This window comes from Leopardus geoffroyi, chromosome C1 (assembly GCF_018350155.1).
Source record: "Leopardus geoffroyi isolate Oge1 chromosome C1, O.geoffroyi_Oge1_pat1.0, whole genome shotgun sequence".
In the NCBI taxonomy this organism is placed as follows: domain Eukaryota; kingdom Metazoa; phylum Chordata; class Mammalia; order Carnivora; family Felidae; genus Leopardus; species Leopardus geoffroyi.
Genome location: NC_059328.1, coordinates 187,688,756 through 187,708,666, shown reverse-complemented (window position 1 = coordinate 187,708,666; position 19,911 = coordinate 187,688,756). Strand labels below are relative to the sequence as shown.

At 36.3% G+C, this 19,911-nt stretch overlaps 1 protein-coding gene across 3 annotated transcripts in view; it reads left to right on the top strand.

Moving 5' to 3' along the window:
* TRAK2 (trafficking kinesin protein 2) overlaps window positions 1-19,911 on the top strand; it is a 67,011-nt gene that overhangs the window by 13,717 nt on the left and 33,383 nt on the right. For all 3 annotated transcript variants that reach the window (XR_006713096.1, XM_045480726.1, XM_045480727.1), the window contains one exon: window positions 15,058-15,347. Coding sequence is in view for 2 of the 3 variants with exons in the window: in XM_045480726.1 (XP_045336682.1) it covers window positions 15,257-15,347 (91 nt within the window). In the remaining variant the exon portion in view is untranslated. The remainder of the gene's footprint in view (window positions 1-15,057; window positions 15,348-19,911) is intronic.

The window sequence follows — 19,911 nt, the reverse complement described above, 5'->3', positions numbered from 1 at the left end:
CGAGGTGTTTCCCCCATTTTTGGTTAAGAGAACAGAAATCCCAAATTCTATGCCATTTACTCTGCATTACTCATTTTTGAATCAAAAATCATGATTTGTATCATGATTTGCATCAAAAGGACACAAATTTCTGTTAAAAAAAAAGACTTTAAAATATTATAGCTATGATGATTTTATTAAAATCACAGAATATAAATTCTTGACACCAACTGCTCTTGTGAATAAATATTTTATTGTATTGTATTGTATTGTATTGTATTGTATTGTATTGTATTTATTATTTTGGGGGGCTATAAAAGTTTATTTCAGGAACATGTATTTCCTTTTTTTCTTTTTCAAATTTTTATTTAAATTCTAGTTAGCTAACATACAGTGCAATATTGGTTTCAGGAGTAAAATTCAGTGATTCATCACTTACATACAACACCCAGTGCTCATCATACCAAGTGCCCTCCTTAATATCCATCACCCATCTTGCCATCCCCTACCCACCCTGCTCCATCAACCTTCAGTTTGTTCTCTGTCTTTAAGAGTCTCTCATGGTTTGTTTCCCTCTCTGTTTTTATCTCCCCTCCCATATGTTCATCTGTTTTGTTTCTTAAATTCCACATATGAATAAAATTATGGTATTTGCCTCTCTGACTATAGCATAATACTCTCTAGCTCCATCCACATTGTTGCAAATGGCAAGGTTTCATTTTTTTTGATGTTTGAGTAATGTTCCATTATACACACACACACACACACACACACACACACCACCTCTTCTTTAGCCATTCATCATTCGATGGACATTTGAGCTCTCTCCATAGCTTGGCCATTGTTGATTATGCTGCTGTAAACATCAGGGTTCATGTACCCCTTTGAATCTGTATTTTTGTATCCTTTGGGTAAATACCTAGTGTAATTGCTGGATCCTAGGGTAGTTCTATTTTTAACTTTTTGAGGACCCTCCATACTGTTCACCAGAGTAGCTGCACCAGTTTAGATTCCCACCAGGAGTGTAAGAGGGTTCCCTTTTCTCCGTATCCTTGCAAACCCCTGTTGTTTCTTGTGTTGTGAACAAATATTTTAATGTATCTATAACCCAAATATCAGCTGAGTGTCCAGACAGACCCTTTAAAAGCTAAATAGTTGTCTTGAACCTTCAATTTCATGTTATGGGGAAGCAAAACCCTCCCTAAGATATCTGCAAATTCCTCGTGTTCTTGTGACCTCTGAGCTACTGCCATCTGGCTTCTGTCTCCCTCTCCAGAGGAAGAAAAAACAGTTATTTCCCTAATCTTATGTAGAGCATCTTAGCCTTTCTTTTGATGCTGCAAGGCCTCACCTTCCACAAGTGGCTTTTCCATGTATTTTTCCCAAACAAAAGCCATTTGTTTCCTAAGAGGAGCTCTGCTATCATATGGTAAGATGATGAAATGTGTACCTTATTAGGTGTAATGTGATAATAATAACCCTTTTAGTAAATCTTATTTTCTCCATTTATCAAACTTCTAAATATTTATTTTTTTTAAATACAAGTTTATTTTTGAGAGAGAGAGAGAGAGCGAGCGAACAGGGGAGGGGCAGAGAGAGGGAGAGAATCCCAAGCAGGCTCTACACTGTCAGTGCAGAGCCTAATGCAGGGCCCAATCCCATGAACCACGAGATCATGACCTGAGCTGAAATTGTGAGTCAGACACTTAACCAATGGAGCCACCCAGGGGTCCCAAACTTTTAAATATTTAACTAATTCATACTAAACTCTGTCTCCACACCTTAGAAATTATAAGAAAACCCTGTCTTGAAAAAGCTTTTGCAATATTGGAATTGGATATATTGTCTAACATTGTGTAGCTCTTTGCCAGATCAGACAGAGAAAATAGTGCTCTCTTGAAAGGACATAGAATTTCAGATAGAGTTTGAAGAGACATGATTGTAATTATATGAGAAGTAGTCTGCCTTCTGAAAGAACAGTAGGGCTTCCTTGGGTTTTAAATTTTTTCCCTTTTATCTCCTACCTTGCTCCAAGTTTCCCTCACTTTCTAACCCACAGGCAAGCATTTTAATGTGTTTATAAGTTTAATGCAGAAAAAAATTAATTTATTGTGTAAATGTCATTATGGTATATCTCTAATTTTGTTTATAGCCATTTGTTTGAATGGCTGTACTCCCACCGTGCATTCCTACCATGAGCATTTTATTCAGGGAAATTTTTATAAGAGTTTCCCTAACACTAGTAGTTAGTAACAAGAAAGGATTACCTTAGGTAAGAGTAATTGTTAGAACTGAATTATTGCTGGGTGGCAGTTCCAGGTGAGATATATAGCCATGCTTTTTATAAGAGCATGTACTTTTTGAGAATAGAGCTGTCAACAATGTGGAAGGGTAGGAATTGATCTGAATTCTGTATCTTCTACATCCAGATGACCAGGTATCATGAAATGGTATTGTTTGTATTTTATAATTCTACCTCCCCATCAATTTAACTTCTAAATTATATTTAACATATAAATAATTCTTAGTGTGTATCAAGTACAATATAACATTGGATTGTGAGTAACTTGTTCTACCAATGTTCCATAAGACTAGCAAACATTTCTAATAAATTTTAACTTGATAAACAAGCAATGTCTTGCAATATGAGAAGTATGTGATGCTGAACATCACATGATCACAACTGAACCACTGGTTCTTGAAATTCACTTTGATTTTTGAGTGCTTTGGATTACAAGCATGTTTCTGGAACCAATTATGCTTGCAAACCTAAGTTTGTTAACATATGCTTTAATAAATATTAACTCATTTAATCCACATAACAACTCAATAAGATAGGTACTGTTATTGTCCCAGTTTTATAAATGAGGAAACTGAGGCATAGAGGAATTAAGTTATCTAAGTATAGATTCAGTTTTAATAAAAATCTGTAAAAATAAATGGCTTATGTAGTACATGTTATTTCATAGTCCATTACAAATATAAAGGTGCTGTTTAACTTTTGAATACCAACGTATGTAATTCATCCTAAGGCCAATAGGAAAGGGAAACACGTCTACTAACATGTTTAATATTATACTTCTCAGAATTTGAAAATAATATCTGACAATAGCAATAACTTTTATTAGATGCCATAGTTGGTACTCCAGCACATTGGATGTGTGAATTTTCCAGATGGGTAAACTTTAATTATTTAAGCATCATAAAATATTATCTTTTAATGCTTTCTTTTAAATCCTGTTTTTATGACTTGTTAAAGAGTATGTTTGGAAGCATGATTTAACATTTTCCTCATGATTGGTTTCATATTTTGATAACTGTCGTACTTTGATGAGCTATTATGATTAGCTATGAGGATGAGGATATAGATGTGAAATATGAAACAAAATGGCTCTGATAATGACTAGACCTTGCTTTCTTGAAAAAGCCCCTACTATTTTTTTGCTTTTGGATCATTTGCCTAACTTTATAAAAGGTAAAGTATGCAGTGTGCAACCACAGTTGTATAGTGTGGCTGCTCTTCTGTAAAATTGATCATTGACTCACAAGTGGTTCCTTGTCTAGGAAACCTTCAGTGTTGCTGTGGTGGTTTTAGCTCTTAGTGATTTAAAGACCTTGATGAATCACAGATACTTATGAGCAGTTACCCATTCACTATTCATTATTCACTATTCACTATTTGTTGAGGAAAGTACAGAGAAATAGTATTCCTTTCCACTTCAGTAGTTTGGGCTAGCTTACTTCAAAGAATATAAATTCATTATCTTTTGCAAACAAGATATCAGGCTCAAGTTTCCTTCAGACCTTTAATATTTGGCTTGAAATGAAATGCCAAGCATGAGTAACATCTCAAATGACATATCTAAATGTACAGGACAGAAAACCCTGTTCTTGCATGGTAGATTTACTTTCTTCTACATTTTTTAAACACAAACTCATCTGTTTAAAATGTATAATTCAAGAACTTTCTGGCGAGAGACAGAGTATGCCCCAGAGCAGATTCAGTTCTGCTGATCACCAACAGATGGTCATTTCAACTCAGCCATTATTGTTATTTTTAGCATGTTTGTTTTATATAGATACTTTTGAGGTATCTCAAAAGTAGGTACAAACTCCATTTTGTCCCTAAAAGCAGTGCTAGTGGTAGATTGATGGACACAAAAGTAGAAATGGTGTAAAAAAAAATTGAAAGTGCAAAAATTACACATATTAAACACATGATTAGACAATAAGAATGATTCTGAAGGACAATTCCATGAAAAAAGATGGACCTGTGCTATTGACAGCAAAAGGTGAAGAAATATGAATGTTTGAAATGGTTTTGCATTAAAAAAAAAAAATTTTTTTTTTTGAAATGGGGTGCCTGGGGGGCGCCTGGGTGGCGCAGTCGGTTAAGCGTCCGACTTCAGCCAGGTCACGATCTCGCGGTCCGTGAGTTCGAGCCCCGCGTCAGGCTCTGGGCTGATGGCTCAGAGCCTGGAGCCTGTTTCTAATTCTGTGTCTCCCTCTCTCTCTGCCCCTCCCCCGTTCATGCTCTGTCTCTCTCTGTCCCAAAAATAAATAAACGTTGAAAAAAAAAAATTTGAAATGGGGTGCCTGGGTGGCTCAGTCAGTTAAGCATTTGACTTCAGCTCAGGTCATGACCTCATGGTTTGTGGGTTCAAGCCCTGCTTCGGGCTCTGTGCTGACAGCTCAGAGCCTGGAGCCTGCTTTGGATTCTGTGTCTCCCTCTCTCTCTGCCCCTCCCCTGCTCATGCTCTGTCTCTCTCTCTCTCTCTCTCTTAAAAATAAACATTAAAAAAAATTAGAAATTGTTTTGGCAGAGGATGATTGCTAAAGTGGGATGCCTTTTTAGTTATTTATTCAAAGATTAATTCATTCTGGGGCACCTGGGTGGCGCAGTCGGTTAAGCGTCCGACTTCAGCCAGGTCACGATCTCGCGGTCCGTGAGTTCGAGCCCCGCGTCAGGCTCTGGGCTGATGGCTCGGAGCCTGGAGCCTGTTTCCGATTCTGTGTCTCCCTCTCTCTCTGCCCCTCCCCCGTTCATGCTCTGTCTCTCTCTGTCTCAAAAATAAATAAACGTTGAAAAAAAATTAAAAAAAAAAAAAAAAAAGATTAATTCATTTAAAGTTAGGAATTTAAGAATTCAAAGGCTAAGCATGGTGAATGCAAGTGCTTCTGTGGAAACTTATCAGAAACCACAGATGGCACCATGGGTTTTTCCTTATCTGCAGGTGAAGCTCTGGTGCGGATTCCTTAGCTGCCAGAAGTTCCCTCCCTTCTGCTGTTGGTAGAGATTGTGGCGGGGGTTTGTCTGCCTCAGCAAATATTTATTGTAAACAAAACAGAGAAGTTTTTTTTAAAATGCCCAAAATGTATCATATCAGGTAGAAAGGAATGCAGAGCCCATAAACCTGAATCTCACTTATGGTTTTGGGCTTTTAAACCAATGGATTTAACAGCCTTTGGAATCCAACCTGTTTGTAAGTAGAGCTGCCTCCATATATTTCAAATTCTGAAAATCCTACTGATCTTTAAATCTAAAAAAGATCTCTAAAAAGGGGGGGGGGGATACAAAAAAAAAGAGATGATACCAAAAAAGGGGGGATACAAAATATTTGCTGGGCACAATTCCTGTTTCCTAAGGGTGAACTTTACAACTGCTGGTAGAATAGCTATGCTGAATATAGCTGATTGTAATATACTGGGGCACATCAGTCCAGCTAGACGTGGTGTTGATGTGTGGTCTCTGCCTTTGTGAGGTCTGCTACTCACTCTTCAGGTTGGATTGTGGTGGTGACACCCCACCCCTTTTTTCAACTGTTATACTAAAGCAATCATACTGTCTTTTTTGTGATTTAATACCTGGTTTTAAAATTAATGGGTTTTTTGGTAAATCTTACCTTTGATGTAGCTGGACAACATTAAAATTAGTGCATATCTGCATCAAAAATCTATTTAATATATAAATATAGTAAATTTATTTTATTTTTTAAATTATACAGGTTATCTTTAGACCGGATTAGGGTTGTTGCTGCCTAAAAGAGCTCCTGCTGATGGTGATTGGCACTCTTCCCATTTCTCCATGCAAATAAGCAGGCAACATGTACTCTCAATTAATCCCCAAAGTATTATTTGTATAGTAAAGTTTTAAAGTGTATTTCTAATTTAAGTATTTGTTAAATCTTTTTTTTTTTTTTTTTTTTTTTTTTTTAATGTTTAGTTTGAGGGTGGGAAGGAGCAGAGAGAAAGGGAGAGAAAGAATCCCATGCAGGCTCCTCACTGTCAGCATGGAGCCTGATTTAGGGCTTGATCTCACAGTTTCTGAGATCATGACCTGAGCCAAATTCAAGAGTCGGATACTTAACTGACTAAGCCACCCAATAGCCCCTATGTGTTTGTTAAATCTTTTGTTTACTTTAATTGTAGGCTCTGTGCTTTTGTTGAGATGAGGTTTCTCTGAATTGTTTTAGTCTTTTCTGTAAGCCTATTTTGGCCAGCGTATCCTGTTTTAAGGAAGTAGCAAGATTTTTTTTAAGGCACAGAACCTATATTTAGGCACACACTGTTGACCATTTAGTTTCCATGGCTAGGCTAAACTAAGTCATTAGCCATGATGTGTTCTTCCAATAATATCTCTATCAATGACATGTTTTGGTTGTTCTTCTTAAGTCGTATTCTTGTTTAAGTAAGTCACTTGGCTATTTTACTTTATTTTCTCCTAGATGTGCATGATTTATAAAGGTTGGCTTCTTGTTAAATAATGCATGTTTGGTTGATCAGAGAAAAGCATTGAAGTGTTCCTGAAAAGAGTGAATAAAAATGGAGCATAAAAAATAGTTGGTGCTCAAGGAGATACTAAGAATATGTTGTACGAACGAGGAAGGGCACTGAAAATGTGTTGTTTGTGCTTGCCAGAGTTTGCCAGCAGTTTCTACTACATTTAGAACTCTGATTCTGCAGTCTTTCTTAGGAAGGAAAATGATAAATGTCACTAAACTGACATCATTTGTTAGAGGGCAGGCAGTAAATGGGATTTCTTATGTTAAGAGAAAAATGCCATTAAGTGTCACAAGTACGGTTTACATTGTTCCCAACTTTGTGTAAGGCACAATAACAATAATATTATTAATGATACTAAAGTAGTACCATTTAGTAATGATAGAAATAGTAACTAATATTTGCATAGAATTTACTCTATTCTAAAGCATTGTTCTATTACATGTATTAACTTGTGTAATTCCCCCAACCGATTCTCTGAGGTGGGTGTTAATACTATCCTCTCCTAACTCACTTAACCCCCATAGCCACCAAATAAATAGAGCCTGTTATTAGGCCCATTTTTAGATGAAAAAAATGAGATTAAGTAATTTGTCCAAGGTCGTACAACTAGTAAGTGGTGGAACTGGGGTTCAAATATAGGCAGCCTAGGTCCAGAATCCATGTTCTTAACCGCTGTCAGTAGGCTGGATAATGGCTGTCAAAGAGACCCAGATCCTAATACTCTGGAACCTGTGAATATTACCTTATATGGCATAAGGGATTTTGCAGAAGGGACTAAATTAAAGATTTTGAGATGGGGAGGTTATCCTGGATTTTCTAGTTGGGTCCTAAATGTAATCATAGGTGTCCATATTTATACAAGGGAGGTAGAGAGTGATTTGATGAAGGTTTTGTAGCAGTAGAAGCAGAGAGATTTGAAGATGCTTTGCTACTACTGGCTCTGAAGGTGGAGGAAAGTGTCCTGAGCCAAGGAATGCAGACTTAGAAGCTAGAAAAGACAAGGAAATGGATTCTTCCCTAGAGCCTTCAGAAGAAGCACAGACCTTCCAATACCTTGGTTTTGGCCCATTGAAACCACTTCATCCTTTGATGTCCAGAACTGTAAGATAACAAACTGGTGTCGTTTCAAGCCACTAAATTTTTGGTAATTTGTTGCAGCAGCAGTAGGAAACCAATATAGCTTCTATGCTATGAATAAAGGTACTAGTTATAGTTAAGACTTTTATTGTAACATCCCTTCCCCAGAATCCTTGAAGGAATGAACTTCAGTAAAAATCTTCAGTTGTCCTGCTTTATAAGGCACCCGTCACTTTATTGCTCAGTCCTTTTCTTTTTATATATGAAGATTATTCAATCATTAGACTATAGAGTAGTCTAAACAAGGTAGCTATTCTGAGCTCAGAGTTGGCTGTTGAGCCAGAAATTTAAGAAATACTAGGCAGAAGACATCATCTTTTCTTTAGGCCCAAACAAAAGGGGAAGCTGAAGGGAATGAGCATTTTAGTGTCTACTGTATGTCAGGTACCAAACTAGGAATTTCTATTTTTTATGTAGTTCTCATACCTGACCCTCCCTATAAAGAGTAAATTATTACTCCCACCTTGACAATGAGGAACTGTTAAATAATGTGCTCAGGGTCAGAAGACCAGTAAATAAGATAAAAATTCAGGTTTGTCTGATGCCAAGGTGCATACATTGTTTTATGCTCAGCATTGCTACTCCAAACTAATCCTACTGAGGCACTCAGATCTAGACTAGGGCACATCCAAAGGGTCTATTTCCTTAGCTCTAAAGAGTCATCGGAAAGAACATATCATTTCCAGATCATCTCTGACCTGGTACACAGTCTTCTGGTTAGGCAGGTTCCTGGATTGCCCTGGAAGTCTAGATTCTTCCTGCACGACTCTGAAGATGGACTTAGTTCTGTATTCAACTTGGTATTCTTTATTCTTATATAGAAGAGTTAAGGCTAAACAATTAACACCACCTCCAAAACTAATTAAAAAGCAATCCTCCAGAGCAAAGATCTGGAGTCCATAGTTGAACTTTATACACAGTTTTTTTGTGTCTGTGTTTCTATGTGATACATGTAAATATAAAAAACAGAAAAAGTAGGAATGCTATAATAAGAGTAAACCACCTAGTAGGTAAGAGTGGCAGGCAGAAGGTCCCAAGGTTATCATTAGATTTTCACAATGGTCTTTGATTAAAATATGTTTAAGAACCATAGTTCTGTTTAAAAACCAATTCGGCCCAGTATGAGAGGCACTTGGCTTCTATTCTCTCCTTTTTCATCTCCCTCCTGCTCCCTCTGTTTCTTCCTTTTTTATCTTCCTTTCCTCTCTACTTCTTTCTTCACATGCAAATTTGTAACTTACTACTTTTTAAAAAATGCTTTCTTATAAATTGAAATAACTATAAATACACTTGTAAGTGTAGCAAATAAAAGTCTATTCTTTACTGAAATTCTTCAAGAAGTAGTGATCTAATTATAAGTATCTAAATGTAGGGTGGAACCCTGTTTAAGAAGTTGATCTAGGAAATCATTGATTTAGACAGATGATTATTTAATACCTGAATTATTTTACTACTAGATTGGGAATTGGCAAACTTTTTCTGTAAAGGGTCAGAGAGTAAATATGTTAGGTGTTGCCTGACTTATAAGGTCTCTGTCACAATTACTAAGCTCTCCCACTGAGGCATGAAAGCCCAATCACTTATCAATAAGTGAGTGTGGCTGTGTTCCAGTAAAACTTCATTTATGACACTGAAATTTGAATTACATATAATTGTCACACATTTTGAATCATTTTAACTTTGATTTTTTTCAACTATTTAAAAATGCAAAAACTATTCTTTAAAAAAAATTTTTTTAAGGTTTATTTATTATTGAGAGACAGACACAGAGTGTGAGCAGGGGAGGGGTAGAGAGAGGGGGAGACACAGAATCCGAAGTAGGCTCCAGGCTCTGAGCTGTCAGCACAGAGCCCGGACATGGGGCTCAAACTCACAAACTGTGAGATCATGACCTGAGCCGAAGTCGGTCGCCCAATCAACTGAGCCACCCAGGCGTCCCAAAAATGTAAAAACTATTCTTATCTCAGGGGCAGGCCAAATTCATCTTTCAGGCTATAGTTTGCTTACCCTGCACTAGATAGTCTGTTATACACTAGCATTCTTATTCTTATATTTGCATTACCATTCTATTTTTAAAAATACATTGCCGGGTTAATAATCTATAAATTTGGGTCTCTGGAGTATTATAATTTAAAAGACCTTGGTAAAGATTATATGTAACATAAAGACTTAAGAAAGTTTTTGTTTGCCTACTGACGAATCATTATCCCCTCCCCCACTTCTTTGTTGTCAGAACCCCTAATTAAGATTTTGTTCAAATACCTGATGGTCATATATTTCAGAGTTTGCTTTCTTCTTCCTCCCAGTTTCAGGGTATGGGAGTGGGCAAATCTTTATTGGTTTGATCCAATTTTCATTCCTTTTCCTTTGTGGTGATTGATTTAGGAATGGCAATTCAGACAATAAGGTACATGGGGAAGAATTCAATTGCATACAGCTGGAGTTAAAATCAAAATACCTAAAGAAATACTTCTGAATTTTACTTCATTTTGCACTGGTCACTGCAGATTGCTGTCTTAAGTTTTTTTATTTTTTTGTTTTTGATTTTTTTTAAGTCAAGTTAGTTAACATACAGTGTAGTATTGGTTTCAGGAGTAGAACCCATTGATTCATGACTTTCATGTAACACCCAGTGCTCATCCCAACAAGTGTCCTCCTTGATGCCCTTCACCCCTTCGGCCCATCCCCCTGCCCACCTCCCCTTCAGCAACCCTCGGTTCATTCTCTATATTTAAGAGTCTATTATGGTTTGCCTCCCTCTCTGTTTTTATCTTATTTGTCCTTCCTTTCCCCTATGTTCATCTGTTGTGTTTCTTAAATTCCACATATGAGTGATTTTCTGATATTTGTCATTCTCTGACTTCTTTCACTTATCATAATTGCCTCCAGTTCCATCCGTGTTGTTGCAAGTGGCAAGATTTCATTCTTTTTGATCACTGAATAATATTCCATTATATATGTATACCACATCTTCTTTAAAAAAATTTTTAATGGTTACTTGTTTTTGAGGGAGAGAGAGAGCACAAGTGAGGGGGTGGGTAGAGAGAGAGAGAGGGAGACACAGAATCTGAAGCAGGCTCCAGGCTCTGAGCTGTCAACTCAGATTGACAGCGAGGCTCAAACTCACAGACCATGAGTCATGACCTGAGTTGAAGTCAGAGGCTTGACTGACTGAGCCACCCAGGTACCCCAACCATATTTTCTTTATCCATTCATCAGTCGATGGACATTTGGGTTCTTTCCATAATTTGGCTTTGGGGATAGCACTGCTATAAACATTAGGGTGCATGTGCCCCTTCAAATCATCATTTTTGTATCGTTTGTATAAATAATGTAGTAGTGCAATTGCTGGGTCATAGGGTAGTTATATTTTTAACTTTTGGGGGAACCTTCATACTGTTCTCCAGAGTGACTGCACCTGTTGGAGACAAGGGAAACAAAAGCAAAAAATGAGCTATTGGGACCTCATCAAGATAAAAAGCTTCTGCACAGCGAAGGAAACAACAAAACTAAAAGGCAACCAATGGACTGGGAGAGGATATTTGCAAATGACATATCAGATAAAGGGTTAGTATCTAAAATCTATAAAGAACTTATCCAAACTCAACACCCAGAAAACAAATAATCCAGTGAAGAAATGGCCAGAAGACATGAATAGACACTTTTGCAAAGAAGACATCCAGATGGCTAACAGACACATTAACAGATGCTCAACATCACTCATCATCAGGGAAATACAAATCAAAACCACAATGAAGTACCATCTCACACCTGTCAGAATAGCTAAAATGAACAAATCTGGAAACAATAGATGTTGGCGAGGATGCGGAGAAAAGGAAACACTTTCACACTGTTGGTGGGAATTAAGTTTTTATTTATATTCCAGTTAACATACAGTGTAATATTAGTTTCAGGTGTATAATATAGGGATTCAGCATTTCCATAAAACACCCAGTGCTCATCACTAGTGCACTCCTTACTCCCATTACCTATTTAACACATCCCCCCCACCCACCTCCAGTCTGGTAACCATCAGTTTGTTCTCTGTAGTTAAGAGTCTGTTTCTTGGTTTGTCTCTCCCTTTTTTCCTTTGCTCGTTTGTTTTGTTTATTAAATTCCACATATGAATGAAACCATACGGTATTTGTCTTTCTCTGACTTATTTCACTTAGCATAATACTTTGTAGTTCCATCCGTGTTGCAAATGGCAAGATTTCATTCTTTTTTATGGCTGAGTAATATTCCAGTGTGTGTGTGTGTGTGTGTGTGTGTGTGTGTGTGTGTGTGTACACATACCGCATCTTCTTTATCCATTCATCAGTCGATGGACACAGGCTGTTACCGTAATTTGGCTGTTATAAATAATGCTGCTGTAAACATCAGGATGCATGTATCCATTTGAATTAGTCTTTTTGTATTCTTTGGGTAGATACCTAGTAGTTGCTAAATCATAGTGTAGTTCTAATTTTAATTTTTTGAGGAGAATCCATATTGTTTTCCATACTGGCTGCACCAGTTTGCATTCCCACTAACGGTGCACAAGTGTTCATTTTTCTCCACATCCTCGCCAACACGTGTTGTTTTTTGTGTTTTATATTTTAGCCATTCTGATAAGTGTGAGGTGATATCTCATTGTAGTTTTGATTTGTATTTCCCTGATGATGAGTAATGTTGAGCATCTTTTCATGTGTCTGTTAGCCATCTGTATGTCTTCTTTGAAAAAATGTCTATTCATGTCTTCTGCCCATTTTTTAATTGGATTATTTGTATTTTAGGTGTTGAATTGTATAAGTTCTTTATATATTTTGGATACTAATCCTTTATTAGATATGTTCTTTGCAAATATCTTTACCCATTCTGTAGGTTGCCTTTTAGTATAGAATTTTTAAATTTGTATTAAAATTTTCTGAATTCAAATAGAAAAATTAAATTTTTATTATGTCAACAAAAAATTATAACTCCTTTTTTGGGAAGGAGTTGTTTGTTCCATTATGTCTTTTTTTCCTTACACAATGTATTTTTCAAAAAAAAGGCAACCCTATGCCAATAATCACAGAAGTTTTCCAAATTTTACTGGTCCATGTAAACCTTAAAGTCTGGGTGTTGGAAATCTTGGTCTGTACTCAGTAAACTCCATTCTTACTACCTCACTTCCTGACTCCTTGCAGCCTGGCTCTGGGCCTAACTTTGTGGCTGAACTGGTTTCTAGAAGGTTAACATTGATTCTATGGTCTCAGCACCCTCTTTTTAAACCAAATTTCCCCTTTGCCTTTTCTGTGATGTTTAATTGTGTTGCCTATTTCATCATTGAAACTCTTTTGCCTAGCATTTACTGAGAACGCTTCTGTATCTACCTCAGTGACCATTTTTCAGTTTCTTTTAATGCCTTTATTTTGTTCCTATTGTGACTCTTGTTTACAATGCCTGTAAATAGTATGCATGAGAATGTATTAGCCATAAATAGAAGCTGCAAGTTGCTAAGTAGGGACTATTTAGTAGAGACTGTCTTTTGATATAAAGCTAGGCTTATAATCAGTATTAAATAGTTTCCCTAACTGATAACACTTGTTTTTTTCAAGTACACACATATGTTTAATGCATTGCATTCCTTGGTATGTATCTTTATTAAACCACTTCTTTTTTATTGGACTTAAAAATTTTTTTTTAATATTTATTTATTTATTTATTTATTTATTTATTTTTGAGAGAGACAGAGAGAGAGAGGGGAGGGGCAGAAGGAGAGAGAGAATCTCAAGCAGGCCAGATCTGAGCTGTCAGTGCAGAGCTCAATGCGGGGCTTGAACTCACAAACCGTGAGATCATGACCTGAGCCAAAATCAAGACTTGGATGCTTAACTTACTGAGCCACCCAGGTGCCCCTTAACCATTTCTTTATGGATATTTTCTTTCCATTTGCGTGCATATGCTTTTAAAAAAATAACCACATGTGCATTCTTGTGCCTACGTCTTGACACACTTTGTGAATATAACCACATTATAAATTCATAGTGGTAGAATTGTTGAATTGTAGTGTATGTGCACTTAGAAGTTTGGTATACATTGCCAAATAGCCTTTCTAAAAGTTTGTACCAGTTTGCACTTTTATCAACAGTATGAGTGCTGCTTTTTCCATGCCCTCTCCAACAATGAATATAATAAAACTTAATGTTTGCTTATCTAATGGGTGAAAAATGTTTACATTTTTATTTATTTTGGTTATAGTGAGGTTGAGCATATTTTATATTATTGGTTCTCAACTGGGAATGTTTTTGCCTACCAGGGGACATTTGGCAATGTTTGCAGACATTTTTGGTTGTTACAACTGAGAGAAGTTCTGGGGAGAGAATTCTGCTGGCATACTGCTAAACATCCTGCAATGCACATGACAAAGCATTATCCCTAGATACCAGTAGTGCCAGAGTTGAGAAACTATTTTATATTATTCCACTTCATCTCTTTTGTTGGTTTATTATCTGTAATTCTTGAGTTATTTTATTGGTTACTTTCAGGTTTATAGTATATAGCTTTAACTTATCACAGATTACCTTCAATAATGTTTTACCATTTCACGTACAATATAAAAGCCTTATAACAATATATTTTCATTTTTCTCCTCCTGACCTGTAATACTATAATACATTTTACTTCTACATATGCTATAGACTTCACAAAAATAATTATAATTATTATTGGTAGTAGTATGAGTATTATTTTATTTTAAACAGTTGAGTATCATTAAATTTTTTAAACGTTATTATAATTTATTATTAGATTGCACATATTTCAGGTGAATAATTTGGTAACTTTTGGCATGTATATATAATTGTGAAACCAACACCAAATATCACAATAATGAACATATTCATCATCCCCAAAACTTTTCTCCTGCCCTTGGAAATCTGTCCCCCAACCCCAGGCAGCCATTGATCTGTTTTCTGTTGCTATAGATAGGCTCACATTTTTAGAATTTTATGTTAATGGAATCATAAACAATATATTTTGTTTTTGTCCGACTTTCATCTGGCATAATTATTTTGACATTTATCCATGTTGTATGTATCACTAGGAAAACATTTTTAATGACAGAGATTCCAGGTAATTGAACTGTTATTAAAGAGCATGCTGAATTCTAAAGTCATTTGATGTGTTTTGTTTTAGGTCATGACTCACCAGAGTATGATAATCACATGAGAGCACTCATTGCTGCAGATGTCATTTGACTCATCAGAAAAAATCTGTTTAAAAGAAAATATCTATACGACCAGATCCATTTCATTATTGAATGGCTTGATGGATTTCCTTTACTCTGATACACACCAAAGCTGTCCTTATCAACCAAAGCAAGAAAGGATCCTGCATGAGTCAATCACAGAATGCCATTTTTACATCACCAACAGGTGAAGAAAACCTCATGAATAGCAATCACAGAGACTCAGAGAGTATCACTGGTGAGTCCAGTTTAATAAATATTGAAGTGCTATTCCTTACAGGATAAAATGCAGATGCCTCAGTCTAGTATATAAGATCTATCGTGATGAAACCCTGGCTTCGCTTTCCAGCCTGATCTCCTGAGAGATCCACTGAATTAATATTTCCTTCTCCTAGGCCCTTACTGAATTATCAAAATCTGCCTTGTGTCTTCTGTGTCATCTATGTTGGATTCTTCTGTACCATGTGAGCCCTGGTCAGAAGGAACTGCATCATACTTACTCTCTTCCCATCTTGCCTTTCTATTCATATCTTCCTATCCCTACAAGGAAAGAGTTGCTTGCATTTATATACCTTGCAAGCACGTGACAACATTTAGGCACTTAAGAAGCTCTCAGGACATAAAGGTTATTCAAACATGGGTATGGGCCCATAAGCCCTTATCTGGAAGACCAAATCAAAACAACTCTGAATACTCAAAGTTTTTTCTAGACTTTGGTTCTTAAATTCATTGGTCCACAAAGCTTGACTTGTGTAGCTGTTTCTAGATTTATCTCACTTAACGTGAATATTTGCTTGCTGAATGTGTATTAATGTATTTAAATATGGGGTGCTGCTACAAAACCAGTTGGTGATGTTATATATCGTATAGTAGATGCTTAACACTACCTTTCTAAAACTCCAAAAAATTCTGAAGTCCATCCAAACCCAAAGTTTTTTTCAAATTTTTATTCAGTTTTTTTGTGATATCTCCCCTCTTCTGTAACTCCAATTGCATGTATGTTAGACTGCTTGATACTGTGACACAAATCACTGATGATCTGTTCATTTTCCCCCCAGTTTTTTTTTTTTTTCTTAATGCTTCATTTTCTGTTGTTTCCATTACTATGCCTTCAAGTCTACCTCAGTTCTTTTCATTTGGGGAATGTCTAATCTGTTAATGTTACCCAGTGAGTTTTTCAATTTAGACATTTTACTCTAGTTCTACTCGGGTTTTATAAAGATCAATATAACTTCTGTTTCTTTTCATCAGGTTTATGTTTTCCTTTTAAATCTTTGAGCATATTAGGGGCACCTGGGTGGCTCAGTTGGTTGAGTGTCCGACTTCAGCTCAGCTCATGATTTCTCCATCCGTGAGTTCAGGCCCCGCGTCAGGCTCTGCTGACAGCCAGAGCCTGGAGCCGGTTTCGGATTCTGTGTCTCCCTCTCTCTCTGCCCCTCCCCAGCTCATGCTCTGTCTGTCTCTGAAAAATGAATAAACCTTAAAAAAAATTTAAATCTTTGCGCATATTAATAATTGCTGTTTTTAAATTGTTGTTTACTATTTTTTTCATCTTTGTCATTACTGAGCCTATTTCTATTGATTCATTTTCCAACTGGTAATGGATTACAGTTTGCTTATTCTTTGCATATCTAGTAATTTTTGACCAAATACTGAATATTTTAAATGTTACATTGTTAGATGTTTAGATTTTGTTGTCTTCCTTGGAAGAGTGTTAAAATTTGTTCTGGCGTGTCCTTAAAGTTACATGCTGATAAAGTTGATCCTTTTGAGACCTGGCCTTTTTTTTTTTTTTTTTTTTTTTTTTTTTTTTTTATGAATATAATTTATTGTCAAATCACTTACATACAACACCCAGTGCTCATCCCAACAAGTGCCCTCCACCATGCCCATCACCCATTTTCCCTCTCCCCCACCCCCCATCCACCCTTAATTTGTTCTCTGTATTTAAGAGTCTCTTGTGGTTTGTTGAGGCTTGTTTTTAGTCTTTGTTATGTGGGTCTCTAGATCACACTTTAGATCATACTGTAATATGCTTTGTTCTAGCATTAATTTAATCCTACTACCAGTAGGTATGGCCTAAGATCTTTACTGATTATCCCACCTGTTCATAAGGGTTTTCTACAATGGCTAGATGAAATTCTGACCTCTTTTCGCCTTGTGTAGGAGAGTGACATAATGTAGATATGAAGATGTAGATGAAAATTTGAGTGTATGCGAGCAAACCAGTTTTGAGGCTCTTCAAGAGGAACAAGAGGAGTCCTTGATATTAAATGGACACAATGTGGCTACAAAGAATTGGGCATATGGAAGGGACATTTGAAAGATAAAATGTTAGCAAGGGAATTGTTAAGACTGGATAATCAGAGAAAGATATCACATGATTTCACTCATATGTGGAATTTGAGAAACTTAACAGATGATCATAGGGGAAGGGTAGGAGAAAGAAAATAAAAACTGAGAGGGAGGCAAACCTTAAGAGACTCTTAAATACAGCAAACAAGCTGAGGGTTTATGGGGGTAGGGAAAATGGATGATGGGCATTAAGGAGGGCAGTTAGTGGGATGAGCTCGGGTGTTATATGTGATGAATCACTGGAATCTACTCCTGAAGCCAGGACTAACACTGTATGTTAAATAACTTGAGAATTTAAAAAAAAAAAAAAAAAGACTGGATAATCAGAAAAAGAAAAGAGGATAAGCAGGAGAGTAGTAAATAGCACATTATTAGAAACACAGAAGCAAATGGGGGAGCTAGTCAAGGATATTTAGCCTACTAAACCTTGATTGTATACTCATTTTATTTTAGAGGGGAGGGGAGAGGGACAGAGAGAGAAAGAGAATCTTAAGCTCCATGCTCAGCATGGAGCCCCATGTGGGGTTCAGTCACACGACCGTGGGATCTTGACCTGAGCTGAAATCGAGTCGGATGCTTAACTGACTGAGCCACCCAGGTGACCCATGTGTACTCATTTTTTTTTTTTTTTTAATTTTTTTTTTTCAACGTTTATTTATTTTTGGGACAGAGAGAGACAGAGCATGAACAGGGGAGGGGCAGAGAGAGAGGGAGACACAGAATCGGAAACAGGCTCCAGGCTCTGAGCCATCAGCCCAGAGCGCGACGCGGGGCTCGAACTCACGGACCGCAAGATCATGACCTGGCTGAAGTCGGACGCTTAACCGACTGCGCCACCCAGGCGCCCCATGTACTCATTTTTAAAATTACCTCTTGCAAGTAGGGAATTGGTAACCTTAAATTTTCATTAGAATTCAATAATAATTAGAATTCATAAATAATTCATTAGAATTTCATTAGTACATATTAAAAGACAATTTCTAGGAAATAATGGCTCTATTAATGAATGCTAAATTTTGTTCTTCATTTCCATTATACCCCTGAATTGCCTACAAGCCTGTTTTTAGGTCTGCATGTATTTATAGTCAACTTCTCTTCCTGTGAGTATTACACTGACTATCTGTATGTGATATATTTATGGCAGGAAAAAATTGGATAATCGCATGGAATTTGTAGTAATAAAATTTGGTTGTATTTTTAGGGCTTTTAAAGAGATCTGCTAAGGGTTGAGAGCTTCTTTAGAACGATATTTAAAGTTAAATGTACCTCATCTATGTGATTATATATCTCATCTTTGTGATTATGAAGTCACTGCTTGTCCTGCGTAAAGAGGGGTATGTGATGGGATATGTGATATTGTTAACTTCCTCATATTTGATTTATTAAACTGTTATTGTTAAGGTCAAGTTGTAGAAATTTACTCTTTTAAGATGTTTTCTTAAAATGAACTTTGTTGTTTTTTGCCAGAGTTAGAATATGTTTCTTTATACTACCCACAAAGGAAATATCAGATCTCTTTATAAAGTGTGAGGGTTGATATGACATCCTGTGTTTTCTCTATTTTAAGCATGTTAAAAGGGATAAGTTTACTTTTTTGGTAAACTGCTAAATTTGGCAAGTGTTAAATGATGGGCCGTATTTGGAACAGGAAGCCAGGAGCAAACACAGAATAAAGGCAGAGAAGCCAAGTGTGTTCAGAGATGTATATGCAGGAAGTAGCTAGAGGTGTGTGGGTGAGAGAGTAGTGATGTGAAAGGTATTCAGGACTTCAAATGTAGTACATCTTTAAAATAAAAATGATAAAGTACTTATTCCAGTACTAGTGCTAGAACACTGCTGAAATGTTAATATTACTGGTTAACATTTAGCCAATAAATGTTTATTTTTTATGTCTAACTGCTGTGAGAATATACTGAAATATAATTTTTCTAAAGTTTAAAGAATACTCCCACAGAGTTTAAATTCTCTTATTAAAGAACATGTCATTTTATTCCTTTTGAACTAGCTATTTTCTGGTGGTTGTTTTGTGTTGCCTTTTTCTCCCAAGTATATAATTTATTTGAGGTCAGGTCTCTTTTAAGCAACACTAAATAGACTGATAAGGAGGAAATATGAAATGTGTCCAAACTCATTTAAAATTTTAAAAACATAGTTATATTCACCAAGCAATATATATATGTATCTTTCTTGAACTGTCTGGTTTTTTTTTTTTAATTGATCTATTTAAATTTAAGTTAGTTAACATACAATGTAGTAGAGGTTTCAGGAGTAGAACTCAGTGATTCATCACTTACATGTAACACTCAGTGCTCATTACAAGTACCCTCACTAATGCCCATCCCCCTACCCAGCTCCCCTCCAGCAACCCAGGCAGTATATTTTTAAATAGACTATAATTAAAATTCATGGTATTATTTTTGCTATAGAAGTTTTCATATTAAAAAAAG